Source organism: Poecile atricapillus, chromosome 18, assembly GCF_030490865.1.
Source record: "Poecile atricapillus isolate bPoeAtr1 chromosome 18, bPoeAtr1.hap1, whole genome shotgun sequence".
In the NCBI taxonomy this organism is placed as follows: Eukaryota; Metazoa; Chordata; class Aves; order Passeriformes; family Paridae; genus Poecile; species Poecile atricapillus.
Window position 1 is genome coordinate 5,971,496 of NC_081266.1, and position 17,232 is coordinate 5,988,727.

General features: G+C 47.2%; 1 protein-coding gene across 1 annotated transcript in view; it reads left to right on the forward strand.

The window, feature by feature from the left end:
* The window catches only part of CACNA2D4 (calcium voltage-gated channel auxiliary subunit alpha2delta 4), a 125,121-nt gene that overhangs the window by 2,105 nt on the left and 105,784 nt on the right, over positions 1-17,232 (forward strand). Inside the window, exons 2-7 of the mRNA XM_058852793.1 lie at positions 5,374-5,455; positions 11,205-11,321; positions 12,769-12,828; positions 14,290-14,452; positions 15,274-15,405; positions 16,157-16,217. Coding sequence (XP_058708776.1) covers positions 5,374-5,455; positions 11,205-11,321; positions 12,769-12,828; positions 14,290-14,452; positions 15,274-15,405; positions 16,157-16,217 — 615 coding nt within the window. The remainder of the gene's footprint in view (positions 1-5,373; positions 5,456-11,204; positions 11,322-12,768; positions 12,829-14,289; positions 14,453-15,273; positions 15,406-16,156; positions 16,218-17,232) is intronic.

Genomic DNA, 17,232 nt, shown 5'->3' on the forward strand with positions numbered 1-17,232 from the left:
CCCCAGCCCTGTTTATGCACATGTGTGGCTGGCAGAGGATGTTAGTGAGAGGAGCCCAAACAGAGAAAAGAGACCTCAGCACTTCTTGCTTGTGCTTGCTCCACCTCTCTCCAAAAGCCATAATGGCCCTTTGCAGAGCCCTGGAGCGAAGGAAAGAGAAGCTGAGCTGCACTAGAAAGCACAGCCAGCCTTGTTTTGTGCATGCCCTGCACATGCAGGGACTCCTGATGCATCTTTTGGGGTGTGGGTTTGCAGTCACCACGTGTGCCAAGCTGCTCCTCCAAAGGCTCCACACCAGCACCACAGCCCTGGCAGCCCCCCCAGGGGCCCAGCAGCTCTCAGCAAACCCAGTTTATAAAAACTTCTCCTTGTTAAGCTGATCTGGACAAGTTAAATCCTTTAAGGATTAAAAATGTCAGCACTGTTGGTGGTAAAAGTTGTTGTGGGGCAGCTTCTGGGGTGCGCTTGTTTCCAGCTCTCGCTGAGCTTTCCTGATCTCATCTTAGCCCAGCGTCTGTGCAAAACCTGAAATTTAGAAGAGCATCTTACATCTATAAAGGGATTTTAGTTTCTCTTCCTCACTGACTCGAAAGGGTTTGGGCTGGGTGCAGGAGAGCAGCTCGGTCTGGGGAGGAGACAACACTGCCAGGCAGTTTCAGAGGGAGATACAGCTGAAAAATCAACTCAAGCTCTTTCCTGTGCTTGGGGAGATGTTTTTTATTCCAAATTTGTCAGTAAGGCCCTTACAGATGTGCCACCAGTCCTGCCATGAGCAGGAGCTGCACTGACATTATCCAGGAGAGTCTCAGGAAACTTTGCTACCAATTCCATTCTTGCACAATCCAGCAAAAGTGCTTCTGATTCAGGCTTCACAGAAAGGACACAGAGGTTACACAGGATAAAATCCAACTTCTGCCAACTTCAAACCATGCAAATCAACTTCCATGTCCAGGATAAAGACTATATTCCTATGCAAATACCTGTCAGCATTGGAAGCCTGTGGCATTTAGAAGCCAGCCTGTCCTTTCTGCTGTTCTTGCCACTGAATACAGGAGCAGGGATTAGGGGCAGGCAATCTCTGACCAAATCCTTTTCTGATGTGTTTTGTTATAACGTGATAGCCCTTTACTACTGAAAAAAAAAAAAAAAAATGTTTACGTCACTTTGCACAATTTGGAACTTATTCCTGTACAAGAATGAAGAATAAACAATAGAAAAAGAGCTTTTCTCCTCTGGTACTAAAACCAGAACAACGGCTGAATTAATCCCTGGTGTTTCAAATCCACTCATGAATTTAACCAAAACACAAAAGTCGCCCTTTTGAAATGAAATTTCAGCAGAGAAGTACATTGGCCAGAGGCCCAGGGGGAGTAAATCAGCAGAAAATGGCTCTGGGTTACACGGGGACACTTTGGGGACACCAAGGCAGGGCCCTTCAGGGTTTGGTCAGGGTGAGGTGACACGAGGCTGGGTCAGGCTCTGCTGCTCCCCAAGCCTTGTCTGGCTTTGCTGTGTCTTCCTTGGATCACAGCTTCTTCCAGAGCTCGCTCAGCTCCGACTCCAGCACTGCAAAAATCTGCTCAGCCAGTTCCCAGAGATGCTCCTGCAGCCTGAGCACCCAAAACACCTCTGGACACAGCTCTGCTCAGCCCCAGCCAGGGCAGGACAGCTGCTGAGGAGCTGGGGCTGGCTTCTTCTTCTTCTTTTTTCTTCTTTTTTTTTAATTCTTCTTTTTCTTTCTCTTTTTCTTCTTCTTCTTCTTCTTTTTCTTCTTCTTCTTCTTTTTCTTCTTCTTTTTCTTCTTCTTCTTCTTTTTCTTTTTCTTTTTCTTTTTCTTTTTCTTTTTCTTTTTCTTTTTCTTTTTCTTTTTCTTTTTCTTTTTCTTTTTCTTTTTCTTTTTCTTTTTCTTTTTCTTTTTCTTTTTCTTTTTCTTTTTCTTTTTCTTTTTCTTTTTCTTTTTCTTTTTCGTTTTCTTTTTCTTTCTCTTTTTCTTTTTCTTTCTCTTTTTCTTTTTCTTTCTCTTTCTCTTCTTCTTCTTCTTCTTCTCCTTCTCCTTCTCCTTCTCCTTCTCCTTCTCCTCCTCCTTCTCCTCCTCCTCCTCCTCCTCCTCCTCCTCCTCCTTCTCCTCCTCCTCCTCCTTCTCCAGTGGAAACACTGGGAATTGCTGGTGGGAGAGGCAAAGATCAGCTGCTGTGGCCTCTTTGGGCTGCTCCTGTTGCCTTGATACATCTGCTCCAGAGCTGGACAGAGCCAGAGACCTCAGAAGACATTTCTCTGCAACCTGATGAATTTCAGACTGACCTTTTCTCTCGTTTGTTTATGGAAAAAAAATTAAGGAAAGCTATTTAAGTTCAGCAGGCTGCCCTTAACTCCCCACTGTTTTAAGGTTGTTCATTTCCCAGGCAAATAATTATTTTTTTAAACATGTAAATGCCAGTGTATTTCTGCCCCTTCACTCTCCTGCTTTCCAGCTTCCATGAAATGGCACCAGATATTGTTCATGACACAAAGTTTAACCCTGTAACACAGGGATTTGAGACCTTTGTGTCCTCTCATTCCTCTGTGCCCCTCAACTTTCCAACCATTCCTCCAAAGCTGCCAGGTCCCCCTGTCTTTGTGCCTCATTCCTCCTCTGCTTTGAGACCAGAAGAAATAACCACTCCCTGAGCCAGAGCAGACATCCCCAAAAACTACACAAAGCCCTTTTTTATTCAAGTTTTGTTGTTGTGGGAACTGGAAGTTTCAAAAAGAGATGCTCAACTTTACCCCCCAGTCAGAAATTCACACCACAGACTCTTCCACCCTGCTGGGATTGAAAATGTTGAGGGCTGGAAGGAGTTAAGGGCACATAAAACAGGTGATGGGGAGGGAGATGGGGTGAAAATAAACACCCCTGCTAAAATTGCTGTCCCTTCATGGCTGGGTTCTCTCTTTCTGCAGTAAAAGGTGAGGAGACTGCAGAATATTAGTTAAATTCAACATAAAACATCTCATACATAAAACTTACAAAGCCAGCAGCAGAGATGGGCATCAAGTTAAATGTTGATTCAGAGATCCTCATATAAATCTAAGGGAATGCATTAGTCACTGCTACAACAAACAGGATCCCGTGGGATCCCTGCTTCTCCTTCCCTCTTTTATTCCAGGCTTGCTAGAATAACTCTGATGGAGCCAAATAAATCCTGGTCTCCTAGAAAATACCTGTATTCTTTCTTTTTTCTGAAAATGAAAGGATGAGATAGAAGCTCTGGCTCTCAAAATAAGAAGCAAAAATAAAAAAATAAATAAATAAAAAATTGACTTTAGCTAGTTCACACTGAGTGGTTAAATATGAATGTCTCACTGCCAATTAAGGATTGATTTAAAAAGGCACCCACTCCCTCATGATTTTTTTATAGCAGTGGAGAGAGGTGCAGAGCTGAAGCTTTGTGTTTGCTCCAAATCATCCCCTGTGTGTTCCTGTGTGCAGGAGGGGAGTCTGAGCAGGCTTTCCTTGGTTGGAGTGAGCTCTTGTGATTATTCCACCATTGCTGTGCTCATCCCTCGTGGCATTTGTGCTGCAAAGCCCTGGGAAATCAGGCCCTGAGCTTAAATCCTGCTTGGGACTGGGAGAGCTCCCCTGGAAGCTGTAGGGAAGACTCCCCACACCACAGATAAATTCTGCATTCTGCTAAGTGGAGAAGGCCACTTATTGCATTAAATAAATCTCTCTGAAGTGAATCCTTGTGGAGGGGGCTGTGTGGAGGAGGGGCTGCCTCATGGGGCAGCTTTCTGATCAAACTCTTTCCATTTTGGGAGCCATCTATTTCCATTTTTGCTGTTTTCAGTGGTCAGACTTGTAAGAGCCAACAGGGAGATGGGGACTGCAGATGACTCTTCTTTAAAAATGATGCTTATTCCATAAACTAAATTACAGCAGGGGGTCATGGGTCATTCTACAGCTGCTGGCTGTAGGTGAGCTCTGTGTCCTGAAGCCCATTTAGTTCTTTTATATCTCTTTCTTTTGCTGTGCTTATTATTACATAATCATACATAAACAATATATTATAATATATTACAATTATTACATAATCATACATAAACAATATATTACAATATATATATTATATATTATATATTATATATATAATACATATTCTATATATATTTTATATATATTATATATTATATATTTAATATATATAAAATAGATATAATATATATTGTATATAAATATATATAATATATAAACATATATATTTTTATATATTATATATATTATATATATAAACACATATATAAACAATATATTACATAAAAACCAACCAGCATCATACACAATACCTTTACAAATATATATATATATATATATATATATCTATCTATATATATATATCCTATCTAAACTGCTAAAATTACCATACTATGGTAGTGATTAACTAATCATTTGAGTTAGTAAATACATGTTAAACTTTGAAACTTGCTTTGCAGGGGAAAATTCTTCTCGCTTTGGTAAAAAACTTCTTTGTCTGCCTATTTTTTTTTTATTTGGTAGCAAACATGCTTTGTTTGAAGACCTCTTAACCTTTCAGCCATGAAGTTCTAACTGACTAAACCTTTGTTCTAAACCTTCCAACTCCACTGAACCTGTTCTCTCAGCTGTTTCAGCAACAACTGGCCCTAAAAACATCTTTATATATCCAAGAACCTTCTGCTAAGCATTCATATTTGTAAAACTTTCCTGTTAAATTTTCATCTTTCCCAGGAAGATGCAGATGTGGATCTCTGCCACCCATTATTTCCAGGATGGCACGAGTGTGAGGGGTGCTGTACCATGGCAATGTGCATCATCTGCTGTGGCATTCTGGAGTGAGGGCAGAGAATTCTTTTTCCTCCTCAGCCTCTGGCCTGCTCTGCTGGAGGAGCTGCATCCAAGAGCTGAATTATGACACCCAAAGTCCTGACATTTATTTCTCTTCAGCAGCTTGGCCACTGGGTGTCTAGCCCTTCACCCCAGGGCCTGCCAGGGAAGACAAATAGGTGTCTGCAGAAAAGCAATTTATTTCCCTTTGCTAGCAGCAGAAGGAGCTCAGATGTTCTCTAAGATGGGATTTGTGTATCCAAAGTTATCTGGGACAAATTCAGCAGAACTCTGTGCTTCTCCCTGCTCCCAATGTCCTGGCTGCAGTGTCCCAGAGCAGCACTGCCTCTCTCCTGGCCTGGCTGCAGCCTGGGCACAAAACATCCCCAGGGCTGAGGAGGGACTTGGAGAATTACAGGGGTTTGTACTTGGGAAGATGGAGATTTACCTGTCTGAAGAATTAACCCCTTCTGCAAACTTGGAATTGTTAACATTGTTTTTTTCCTTCTTTTGGCCCTTTTATTTTTTTTTAGGGTGAAGTCCTGGGCAGATGCCTTTGGAGGGGAGCTGTACTCCATTGTCACCAAGTATTCAGGCTCTCTCCTGCTGCAGAAGGTAGGAAAAACCTGGCAGGGTTCCCTTTGCTTCCCATGTCCCCTCCAGGGCTTCCCCCAGTGCCACTGGCAGACACAAAAGGATTTACACAGACACCCCCCGAGGTGTGGTAGAGGAAGAGGAGGATTTATTCTGTCATTTCAGTATTTATAGATTCAGGGGTTGGATAGTCAGGTCACCACCTTCCCAACCACACTGGCCATAAGGAACATCCATCAAAAGCCATATCTTTAATGGAATGTATAAACACCTATGTTTATAGCCACTTTCCTGGAAAAGTGATTAGAAACTATGAAAACAATGGCAGAAAACTTGATTTTCAGGGTGACACCCCAGGGTGGTGAAGGAATGAGACACTGGTGTGCAGCTCTCTTTGAAAACCATGGATCTCCCTATCCCTGAGCCCAGAGTGATGCCCTGTGGCCATTCCCCACAAGCTGGAGAGGGAGAGCCATTCAGCACCTTCCCTGCTTCCATCAGCTGTTGCTGAACACCTCAGTTGTACCATTTCTTCTTAAAAATGCTGTTTAGCACAGCACTCCCCATGTTTCCCCTCTGATGATCACTTCTGTGCTGAGCCTTTACTCCTCCTGCTCCTCATCACTCACCTGCTCACTGTCACCCCACCATCCCCTCCTGAGTTCCTCCAGCTGGCTCTAATTTATTTTTTTTCCTTTCTCATCTGTATTCAGCCAGTTTTTTCTCAATTCCTTGCATTTTTCCCTTCAGCCTCTGCTCCTGGAAGCCTGGGGTGGGCAGAGCTTTGCTTGGCTTGCTCACACGTGATATTGCAGTGAACTCCCCACCAGAATTTGAGGGTGCAGCTCCAGGGGCTTTCAACAAATGGTGCCTTTCTGCAGCTGCACAGAAGCTTCCCTGAGTCAGTGGTGAATGGCTGCTCCTCTTTCAGACCTGAAATCTCTGCCCTGCTCCTCCCAAGAGCTGCCCTGGGGCACTGCTGGCTGCATCCAAAGGAATGCAGGCTCCACTTTGTGACCATCCACATTTTTCCTTACTGATTCTCCACCAGAAGCCATGAGTTGCCCCTTACACATTCCAGGTATCTGACTCCTGTCCTCATGTTAGCAATTCTGCCCACATCCCAGAAAAACACAGGATTTGGGTATCCCTAAGCCCTCTTTCCCTGTCCCCAGATTTTTGCTTGGAGTAAGGGATCATATCCTGCAGCACTAACTTTGACCAGGACACGTTTTTAGCACCCACCACCAAGGTCTGTGCTGATCATCAGCTCTTCCTGGGAGGAAAGAGGCACCCTGCAATAAAAAGCTGTCAGCCCTGATGGAGGCACTTCTCTCATTAACCATGAGGCAGCTGCAGCAGGATGTGGCTGCAGGCTAAAGTTGGGCTTTTAGCAGCTGTGATGATGCTTCTGCCCTGCCTCTTGTCCCCTGGGGTCCCCAGGCCATAGATCCCCGAGGCAAAGTGTCTGTGACCCAGCAGGAAAATGTCACTTTGAGCAGGGGCTACAGGTGAGCTTGAGCCAGCCTCCAGCAAAGAATCATCTCCTCAGTTCATCTTGTGCTGTGCTCTGCCCTCACTTCAGCAGTTTAAGCAGCCCAAATTTGTCTCCCAGCCCCACCTCTGGAGCTTTTCCATCTCCTGTTGTTTCCCTGGGAAATGAGGGAATGGGAGAAGCACCAGAGCTCACTTCAGTCCTTCTCTCAGCCCCCTTTGCTGTGGGTAGGTTGGGCACCTTCTCCCTGTTCATCATCCCAGGGACCATCCCAGAGGGCTCCCTCTGCATCCCTGGCACCTCCAGCACTACAAGGGGATGCAGACAACCAGGGGATGCAGCATTTAATTTACTATAAAATACTGTTTTCATGCACCCTGGCAGACCCCAAACAACTTTATGTAGATTATCTCATTTCATGGGCATGTTAGGCCTGGGGAGCCAAACACACCAAAGTCTGGAAATTCAACACAAGGATTCACCTGCTCCCCAGGCACCTTTCTTGGCCTGTTTTTCACATCAAATATTTCTCTTGTGGGTGTGCCCAGGCCAGCAGAAGGGTGGGGAGGTCCAGGCCATTCTTTTCTCAGTGCTTGTCTAAGCCAACAAGAGTTTTGTCTTTGAGGAGATACAGAAGGTGCTGTTATCTCAGTTTGTGTCTTATTTTGTGTCTCCCCCTAATAGTCTTGAAGTAACCAGCTTGTTGCTGTGAGAGTCATCATTTTTCAGCTGCTGAATGCTTTGCATGCATTTGTCTTTAATACTTGGCACTGACTTCCTTTTGTGGTTTTGAGTTTGCTTAGTGTTTTTTCGACTTTTTGTTGGTTTCCTTCAGAGGAACCCTAAAATCATCTTACAAACTCAAGTAGTTGAGTTCCTACCAGGATATATCATTCCCAGAGACCTGGTGAGCTAACTTGAATCCCCAAGGGCAGGCTTTTACTCTGAGCTTATCAGAGCTTTGCCCTGCTGTTATTAGAAAGCCCAAAAAACATGGCAAAGAACAGGCAAAACTTGAGAAGTTCAGTCAAGACATTTTCCTGGGTGAAGATGAAAGGAATGTCTTTCACACTCTTAATTTAGTTCCACTCTCAGTGAGTAATGCAGCACTGTCTACTTCAATAGGCTGAATTTTATGGAGGTGGGAACAAGAATATATATTTGGTGACATATCTCTGTTCACAGATAAAACTTAGGATACCGAATTCTGGATATTCTACTTTTAAATCACCACCCCCGTCACTGCAGAAGGGGAATCTTAATGAATTGCTCCTGCTGTGTTAAGGGAATGCTAAGTGCTAGATGAATAAGAAAAGGTTTTCTGTTAGAGCTGAGCTAACTTTTTGGCCTCTTTTCAACATCAGATCCTTTCAGCCAGTCCTCCCAAGCCTGACTCCTGTTCTGTAACTTAGAATGATCTGATACACAGGTTTTACAGGATAATCTTGGCCACCTCCAAGCACCTGGGCTGACTCTCAGCCGTGGTGTCTGGTGGCAGTATGGAAATCACAGCTCTGCTGCCCACCCTTAGAAAATCCTGGATGAATAATCATCAGTAGCCAGAGATCTCCATGGCAGGAAAACAGGCACTAAGTGGTTTGCTGGTTCATTTGTAGGAAAAAACCTCAAGTAGGGTTTGAGCTCAAACCTGGTGCATTCCTTAGGGAACTGGAACTTTGCAGAAAGGTGTTTTTTTGGGGATTTTTTTATCTCCCATCTCTGGCTGGATCTCAGGGCTGAGACATGTATGCCATTAGCAGACTGCTTGTGATTTCTCATTATTCCTTTCACCTCAGTAACATCTCCTTGTGCCAAAAGGACATTAAAAACTGAGCTGAGAGGGGGAAAAGCCCTGTTTCTGTGGAGGGAAGGGGTGACAGGTCACTTTGTGCAGCGTGTGCTGTGTCCCCCCCTTGGAGAGCTCTCCCAGCAGAGATTACCCTCTCCCCCCGAGCAGAGGCTGATTAAAGGCAGCCTGGCAGAGATCACTTCTCTCCTGGCAGATTCAGATTCAGGCTGCTGAGGGATCTGGAGGGACAGACAGCACAGGATGGCTGCTGTGGTCTCCTCATCACCCAGGGACCACGCTCGGGGCTGGTGGCTGCACATCGCTCTTCTGGCAGCGTGCTTACCCCAACCTTCCTCCTCAATCCCTCCTCCTCCTCCTCCTGCTCGCCCTGGCTGCCTGTCCCAGCTCCCTGGCGCAGGGGAGGCCAGGCCTGGCGTTTTTAATCCAGTAAAACCCTTGCTGTTAATCAGCAGCCTCCCTGGCGTGCCCGCTGCTGCTATTTCTGTCTGACCTCCTCAGCCTGCCCCAGCCTCCAGGAATTTCCTCCTCTGCCCCTGCCCAGCCAAGCCCCTGGATGGTCAAGGAGCTTCTTGGACAAAAGGGGCTCCATGGGCTCACCCTGAACACGTGCAAAGTCCTCTCCTTGCCTCTTCCCTGGAACTGGAAAGCGACCTGAGCCCCTGCTGTTGGGGAGGATGAGACAGGGAAACCTGGTGAATGTGATTGTTTAGCAAAAGATTCTGAAAACATGAAACCTGGAATTGAAATAGAAATGAAAGCCAGCTTTGAGCCATAGGATACTGAGTGCTAGTTACTGTATAACCAAAGAACAATAGTTCAGCCAGCTGAAGGAGAATCCCTGTTGGTAGAACAACACCCTTCTGCTTATAGAGAATCCAAAAGTCAAAAGCAGCAAGAGAAAAATTTGAAGAGTAGCTTTTAGAGTTTAAAATGTAACACTGTATGGTAATGTAGCAGTTCTTCTAGGCTATATGTAAATTCTATAGAATGTGTGTCATGTACTGGTTGGATACTGGGAGTTAGAATATTCACTATAGAAAAGGATATAATGTATTGTAACAAGAGCTTCATTGTCTTATTTCTTATTCCCTTCTCTTAACTCTTATTCCCATATCCCCTCTCCCCTCTTACTCTTAACTTCCATGCTTCTCTTGCTCTTTCTTTTACCCTCTCTTACCCTCACCTCTCTTAACTCTCATTCCCTTCTCCTCCTCTCTCTCCCTCCCTGACCACGTGCACGCCGTGGCTGCTGGTGGAAATGGGTCTTTTCCTCCCTCTCCCCAAATAATAAACTGCTTATACCTGAACAGCTTTGACCCTGGAGAAGTCTCTCAGTGCATGTGCTTTGTGCATCTATGCCCTGCCATCTCCTTGCCCTTTTCACCACCTCATTTTTGTTTTGCCCAGCACAAGAAGCCCAGCCCTGGCTGGGATTGCTGCTGGGATGCTGACACAAGGTGGGGATGGAGGGGGGCTGCACACACTGCAGACAAAACTGACCATGAGGGACCAGGGAATTGCAATTGATTGTCTTTGTGTTTCCATTCTGCTCAGGAGATAAGGCTCTGTCTTTTCTGAAACAAGTTCATCATCCTGTGTCCTTTCACAGGTTTCTTTGCTCTTTCTTTCTGGCTATCTTTGCTAGCTGTGGGATTTTTTGGGAAGGAGAAATAAAGACCATTGTATCCAGTCTTAAAAGAGCAGATTTAAGGAGGCAGATTATGGTTACAGAGTTTAGATGTACTCCTGGGTTTTTTTTTTTTAATTCCTAGGTTATAGGAAACTTGGTGAGAATAAACTGGTTATCTCTGAAGCTGATAAAGAGATCAGATCTAGATCCTCCTCATTACAGCAGCACCATGCTCACAGTTCCTAGGTTTTGGGAATTGCCTCTTGGCCTAAATGATGCTCCTGGCTGCCCAGTCAGTGGCATCATTGCTGTCTTATCTCAGCTTTCCCTGGCAGTCTCTGAGCAGACCCTTCTTGCTGGACACCTGGCAAGTTCCCCCAGAGATGTGGTGGCCCTGGGGAGCCCCTGCACTGCCAGGACCCCTCCCCAGAGCACGTGTGGCCCAGGAGGAGCTGCATGGCAGCACACAGCTCCATCCCCTCTGCCTTGAGCTGGCTGGAGGTGTGAGATGTGTGGAACCCTGGTGTGGCTCTCATCACAGCACACACTTCAGCTTTTTTAAAGTCAGCCTTCTGCTTCTCTCTCTAATTTGTGGGCACTGATGGCCTCAGGTGCATTGCTGCTTCCAACAGGCACAAGCTCACAGTGGGATCAGTTTTGGTTTTTACGTGGTCAGAGTGCTTTGAGTTGGAGCCACTGATCTGCACACCCAGGAAAGGCAAAGGTGGGAGAAGGTTACTTCAACACAAAGACAATACCCAGCTAGCAATAACAGCTTCATCCCTCTCCCTGAGAGCCTCCTGCTCAGCAGGATTCCCTTCTTTCCCCTGGGTAGAAGTACAAAGACGTGGAGCCAACTCTGAAGATCAAGGAGGTGGATGGCCTGGAGCTGGTGAAGAAGTTCTCGGAGCAGATGGAGAGCATGCTCCGCAGGAAGGTGGAAGCTGTTGAGGTATGACCAGAGGGGTTTTGGGGAGGAGCTGGTGTCCTGCCAGCCCTGGGGCAGCAGGCACAGGCTGCCCAGCAGAGTGTGGGTGCAGGGGTTGTGTGAGGACTTCCCTGCCCGAGCAGGAGGCTGCTGGTGCCGCTGGCTGAGCGCTGAGCTTCAGGCAGACACCGGTGGGAGGATGTGGGCGCCCAGACAAGGGGATGCTGGCTTCTCCCTCCGCTCAGATGGGAACAGAAGACAAAAACAAAGTCTAGGAATAAATACCAGGGAAGGAGAGTTCTTAAAGATAGGCTGCTTAAAAAGGGAGGGGGGGAAAAAACCTCTCCAAAGTGAAAAACCCAGTTCATCCTTCCAGAATGGGCTGCTGGAGACTAGGGGCTTGTTTCAGCTGTGTGTGTGGCTCGAGGGGAATTTCTGCACCTCCTGAGCACAGGCTGTGAGGAAGGAGCTTGGATTTCCAGCTGTGTACATGGGGAAGTGTGGAGGAGGTGGCAAGGGGTCTGTAGCTGTTGCAGTGCGGGAGATCAGAGCAGGTAATGGTTCTGGCCCCTCTTGCTTCCTGCATCGAAGGATCCATCATATTCCCCTGTATTTACCTACTATGAAAAGCATATTTCTGTAGTCACAGAGCCTTGACTGTTTAAGGCTTCTAATGTGGAAAAGTCATCCAGAAACACATCATTTGAATCAAAAAGTGAAATGTGGGCATATTTAGTCCCGGAGCTTTGGCCCATAACATTAAATTCTTGGCCAGACTTTTCCAGTGTTTGGATTGACTTATCCTTTGTGAGGGAGCAAAACGTAGTTTTGCTGAGACTGTTGCTGATTGTGCAGCCCCAAAAACACTTATGTGTTTAGCTGGATCCCTTCCCAGTCTGCACCAATTGGGAATTAGTGCCCTGAAGCATCACACTGGAGAAAACTGGCTGATTTTATTGCCTTCCATAAATGGGAAGAGCTTACAAATGGCCACAGCATCGCCGAGCCCTTTACGAAATCCAGGCATGGTCTTTGTCTCAGTAACAATACCAGACTGAGACTCCCACAAGGGCTTTTCCTTTGATGAGATACTGACATCAAGCTGGGGCTGAAATGCCTTTCCCATGGCTTTTGGAAGGGTTCATGGAAAATGAAATTAAGCCTGTCTGTTGTTTCTCTAAACGGACCTGTTTCTGTTTGTACACGTCCTGTGATACCTAAAATTGCTCAGGGGTTTAGCAGGGACTCTGGAGTGAGTGGGTGTGAATGCACTTGGCAGTAAACAGCTGCAAATAATGTCCCTTCCAAGCTGTAAAATCACAGCACAGAACGCCAGGAGAGGAGGGCAAGAGGGAAGATTATAACCCCAGGCTTGGTTGTGGTGAAGGAGGCTGATACAGCTGGGGGAACATCTGGAGGGCTTTTGCCACAGCACCCACTCACCCTCTGCCTCTCTGTGTGCTTGCTTTAGAGGCTGGTGGAAGCAGCAGAAGATGCAGATCTGAACCACGAGTACAACTCCTCTCTGGAGGTGAGTTCACCCTGGCCACAGATGAGATGGGGCAGGCTCAGCCAGGAGCTGCCTTCCCTGCAGGACACTCGGCTTGTGCCAGCAGGAGACATCCCTGGCACATCCCAGACCCAGGAGCACCAAGCAGATTTGTCCCTTTGGCTCTGGGAGGGGAAGGATTTGGGAAGACATGGGGCTGCATAATATTATTGGTGTTACTTTTACTGCACAGCCAACACTGTGACATTTCAGTGCAAATTAGCTGGCACTTTGTGGGTTACTTGACTGGAAAATGAGCTAAAAATTGAGTGTGAATGAACAATGAGGAGGATGCTGTTACAAATACCCACATGAACCCTTCATGAACCAAATGAACTGAGTTTCTCACCATCTTTCTTAACAGCTCCTGTCATCTTTTCTGTACCAGACAGACACCCACTTGTCAGGACTTCCCTTAAGGTGAAAGTCTGGTGCTGTCCAAGCAATTTGGATAATTGGCTTTCTGTTAATAACAGTTTGTTGTGGCCAAGCTATGGGATTATTGCTGGTGAGGGGAGCTGGAGTGAAGGGGCTGTGGAAGGAATCCTCTGTCCACAGTGCAAGCACAGCTTAGCAGGACAGGCCACCCCTGCAGCACATGTCCCAGTGCTGGGGAAAAAAAATGAAAACACCCCTTGAAATCAAGCTAGCTGCTAATTTCATCTCACTTTTACTCCCTTTTTTTTTTTTTTAAAGAGTCCCTCTAGTCATGTTAGTTGGGCCTGCTGCCTTCACAGTAGGGGCCATGGGTGAGTTGAGGTACACAACTCTGAATTTGCACCCCGGTGCTTGAACACTAATCCTTACCTAACCTCTGGCTCAGGTAAAGTCAGCGAAACCATCTCAGGGTTATCTGAGGATGAAGAACTCCCTGAATGTAGTGAAGTGCCTGTGGATGGTAAATCCCCAGTGACCTTCAGGGCTTGAGGGGAGACACTGCATTGTCTTTGAGCACCTTCTGCTTGATCCTTTGCTCTCACTGCTTGGAGTGACAGGATGAGGGGATAATCCTGGCTGGATGTCCAGCAGGAGTTAACTCAGGGAGTGACAGCTGCAGAGACAGGGCAGGAGAGGTCAGTGCTGTGTCCTGTGCTAAACCTGGCAGCCAGACCCTGCAGGCACTGCCCCTTTCCAGCTGATCCCCCAAACACCTCCGAGGGGCCACAGGACCCTGCCCCCTGTCCCTCTGTCCTAAGGGGCTCTCAGGCAAAGCTCCTGGCACTGCCACATGGCAACCACAAACTGGCCAGAAACCATCATTTGAGCAGCTTGACACTTGCAGTGGGTAATAGCTTGTTTGTGGCTCATTTTGATCCTCTTTGAAGGATTCTCCATATGTCCCCTCTTTGTTTTAAAGAGTGTTTTTTTCCCCCCTGGCAGTGCTGGTAACAGTCTGTCCTGTTCTCTCCTTGTCTTTCTCTTTTCCATTGTCTTCATCAACAGTTTGATTACTACAACTCTCTCCTGATTAATGATAAGGATGAAAATGACAATTACGTGGAGCTTGGGGATGAATTCATTCTGGAGCCAAATGAGCATTTCAATAACCTGCTGGTGAACACAACCTACAGCGATATCCAGCTGCCCACCAATGTCTACAACAAAGGTAATGGCCTCTGCTTCCTCACTCCTTTAGGGGAAATTATCAGCAGTAATGCTGGAGACAGGGATGGGAAGAGAAAAATAACAACTGACAGGGGAAAAACAAACAAACAAAAAAAGGCAGGGTTGGAAATGGGCTGTCCTAGGGGACACAGCCACGTCTGTGCTGTCACTGTGACAGGGCTGGGGTACAATCTGCTCTTGGAAAACCTCTCTTGGACTTGCTTTGGCCTCATCCCTGGGCAGTCACAATTCTGTTTTTCCCTCATTTTGACCCAAACTGCCTTTAGTAAAGCTACTAACTTTACTAGTTACTAGGTGAAAGCCCCACCTTTTTCCACACCAATGCAGCAAATCCTACAATGCCCAGTTTCTCCTGAGTCACTGCTTCTACAGCTGCTGCTCTCTTTGCTCTCCTGAGGCTGTGAGCCAACACAGACACCAAATATTCTCTGCCTCCTGGGATTTCTTGATATCTGCAGCTTCCTATCAGTTCTGAGGGGATGGGGGCATGGTAGGACAGCCCAGGCTTTGTCAAGGAAGGGGCAGGCAAAGAAGGAAAGTTTTGATGAGGAAAGAGGAGAGAGAGCACAACTGTGTAAATCCCAGGGTTCTTCAGTCTCAGGTGATTACACCCAGCATTAATTTGGTCAGTCCTTGTAGGAAGGCTGTCAGTGATGCATCAGGCAGCTGCATCTCAAGAGCCACATGTAAAACCCTTAGATGAGGTTGCATTCCTCCTGGAGCTGCCTTTGTTCCCATCCCTCTCCTCCAGCAGGGGTGGTGGAGGTCCTTCCTCCTTTGACACACTTTTCTCCCCCACAGACCCAGCCATCCTCAATGGGGTTTACATGTCAGAAGCCCTGAATCCCATTTTTGTGGACAACTTTGAAAGGGATCCCACACTGACCTGGCAATACTTTGGCAGCTCCACCGGATTCTTCAGGCTGTACCCAGGTAAAAGAGTAGAGATTAAGAGTTTAATCAGGACAGGGTCTGTGCCATGGAAGAAGAGCCCAATCTGGGAAGTCTGGGGGCATCCCAAGTGAGCAAAGCACTCCTGCATGTGCTGATGAGGCTGGAGGAAGCATTCTGCAGGCATAAACCATTCTCTCTCATTAGAACCAGCCACTCAGGCACGCTGCTCGTGTGACCCCAGGGGGGTCTGCTGGCAGGGATCCTCCAAAAAGCTCTCAGGACACCAGAGCAAGGCTGTCCTGTGCTCACAGGAGCCCGTGGGATGCTCTGCAGCTGCAGACTGGATGGTGGCCACTCAGTCAGAAGGCTGCATGCCCTTGTTCTGTGGCCTGGCATGTGCTGGGCAAGGGGAGAGCAGAGGTGACTGTGATCAGAGCCTGGAGCAGAGAACCTGGGATGCTTCCCTGTCACTGCTGCTTCCTTTTTATGCTCTCAACCACCCTCTGGGAGAAAAATAATCTGTTGTTGAGAACCACAAGAAGTTCAAAGTGCAAGCAGTTGCTTCCCAAACTCGCACAGGCTATGCCCAGGTCCATTTTTTAAAGAGAAGTTTAATAAACAGTTTACTCAGAGCTGGCAAAGCCCCAGCAGCTCCGTTTGTTTTTGTGCAGGATGGGCACTGCTGTGGCTGGCCTGGGCTGGGCAGGGAGCAGCAGCAGTGCCTGGGGAGCAGGGAGCAGGTGCCTGCCTGCCTGTGTGTGCTGATTGCTCCTCTCACTGCTCTCTCCAGGAATAAAGTGGTTACCAGATGAGAACGGGGTCATCTCCTTTGACTGCAGAAACCGTGGCTGGTAAGTTTTGGAGAGGCTTGGCCAAAGCACCTTTCACCCTTCCTCTCTCCCTCCTCCCCAGGGTGACACTTTGGTGAGCTGCTGATCAGTAATGAATGCCCTGTGGTGCCCCTGCAGGAGATGGGGGCACCTAAACAAAGGTGACAGCAGGATAGGGAGCCCTGCCAGCAGCTGCAGCTTTTCCCTGTGGCATCCAACACGTGCCACGTGGAGATGGCACCTCTGCCAAGGGGAGGTGGGGATACTGAGGTTGCAGAGCTGTGGGGTGTTTACTCTGCCTGCTCAGCATGGCTAAAGCTCAGCAGGCTTCAACAATTGTCACTCCTGGGTGTCTGCAGTGGGCTCAGCACTCCCCAGCACGGGAAAGGAGCTGGGCTGCTGCTGCTGCTGGGAGCTGTGCTCATGGTGCTCATGGTGTGTTTTGGTTTGAAAAGAGAGGAGTCTGCTAAGGCAGGCAAGAACCTCCCTTGAAATGGAAAATATGAAAACCCCCCACCCTCTGAATTATTATAATCCTGAAATTAAGGGGCTCTCAGGCAAAGATATGGGGATGGGAATAACAGCTCTTTACTAGGAAAATTAAAATACAATTTTGTACAGTAGTACAAAAAAGAAAACCAACAAGAAACCACCACTGACAAGAGTCAGGGTACAACCTGACACCCTGTTGGGCAGGCTGTTGGCAGCAGTCCCATTCAATGGTGGCTGCAGCTCTCCTGCAGTGACAGATGTGGTTCTGCTGAAGCACAGATCCTGTAGAAGGGTGCAGTTCTCCTCTGAAGCTCCAGTGCTGTAGATGGCTCCTGTTTTCCTCTGGGATCCAGTGCACAAAGGCTGCTGGGCTGTTCCAAATCTCAGATTATATCCAGGCAGGAATGCTTGGTTCCTGCCCCTGGGTGGAGCATCTCCCAATGGATGATGGAATTTTATCAGTCCTGCAGTGGGATTCAATGGCCCAGGAACAGCAGATTTCCCCTGGAGGGAGGATGGGTGGTGGGAGAGCTAAAGAACAGTG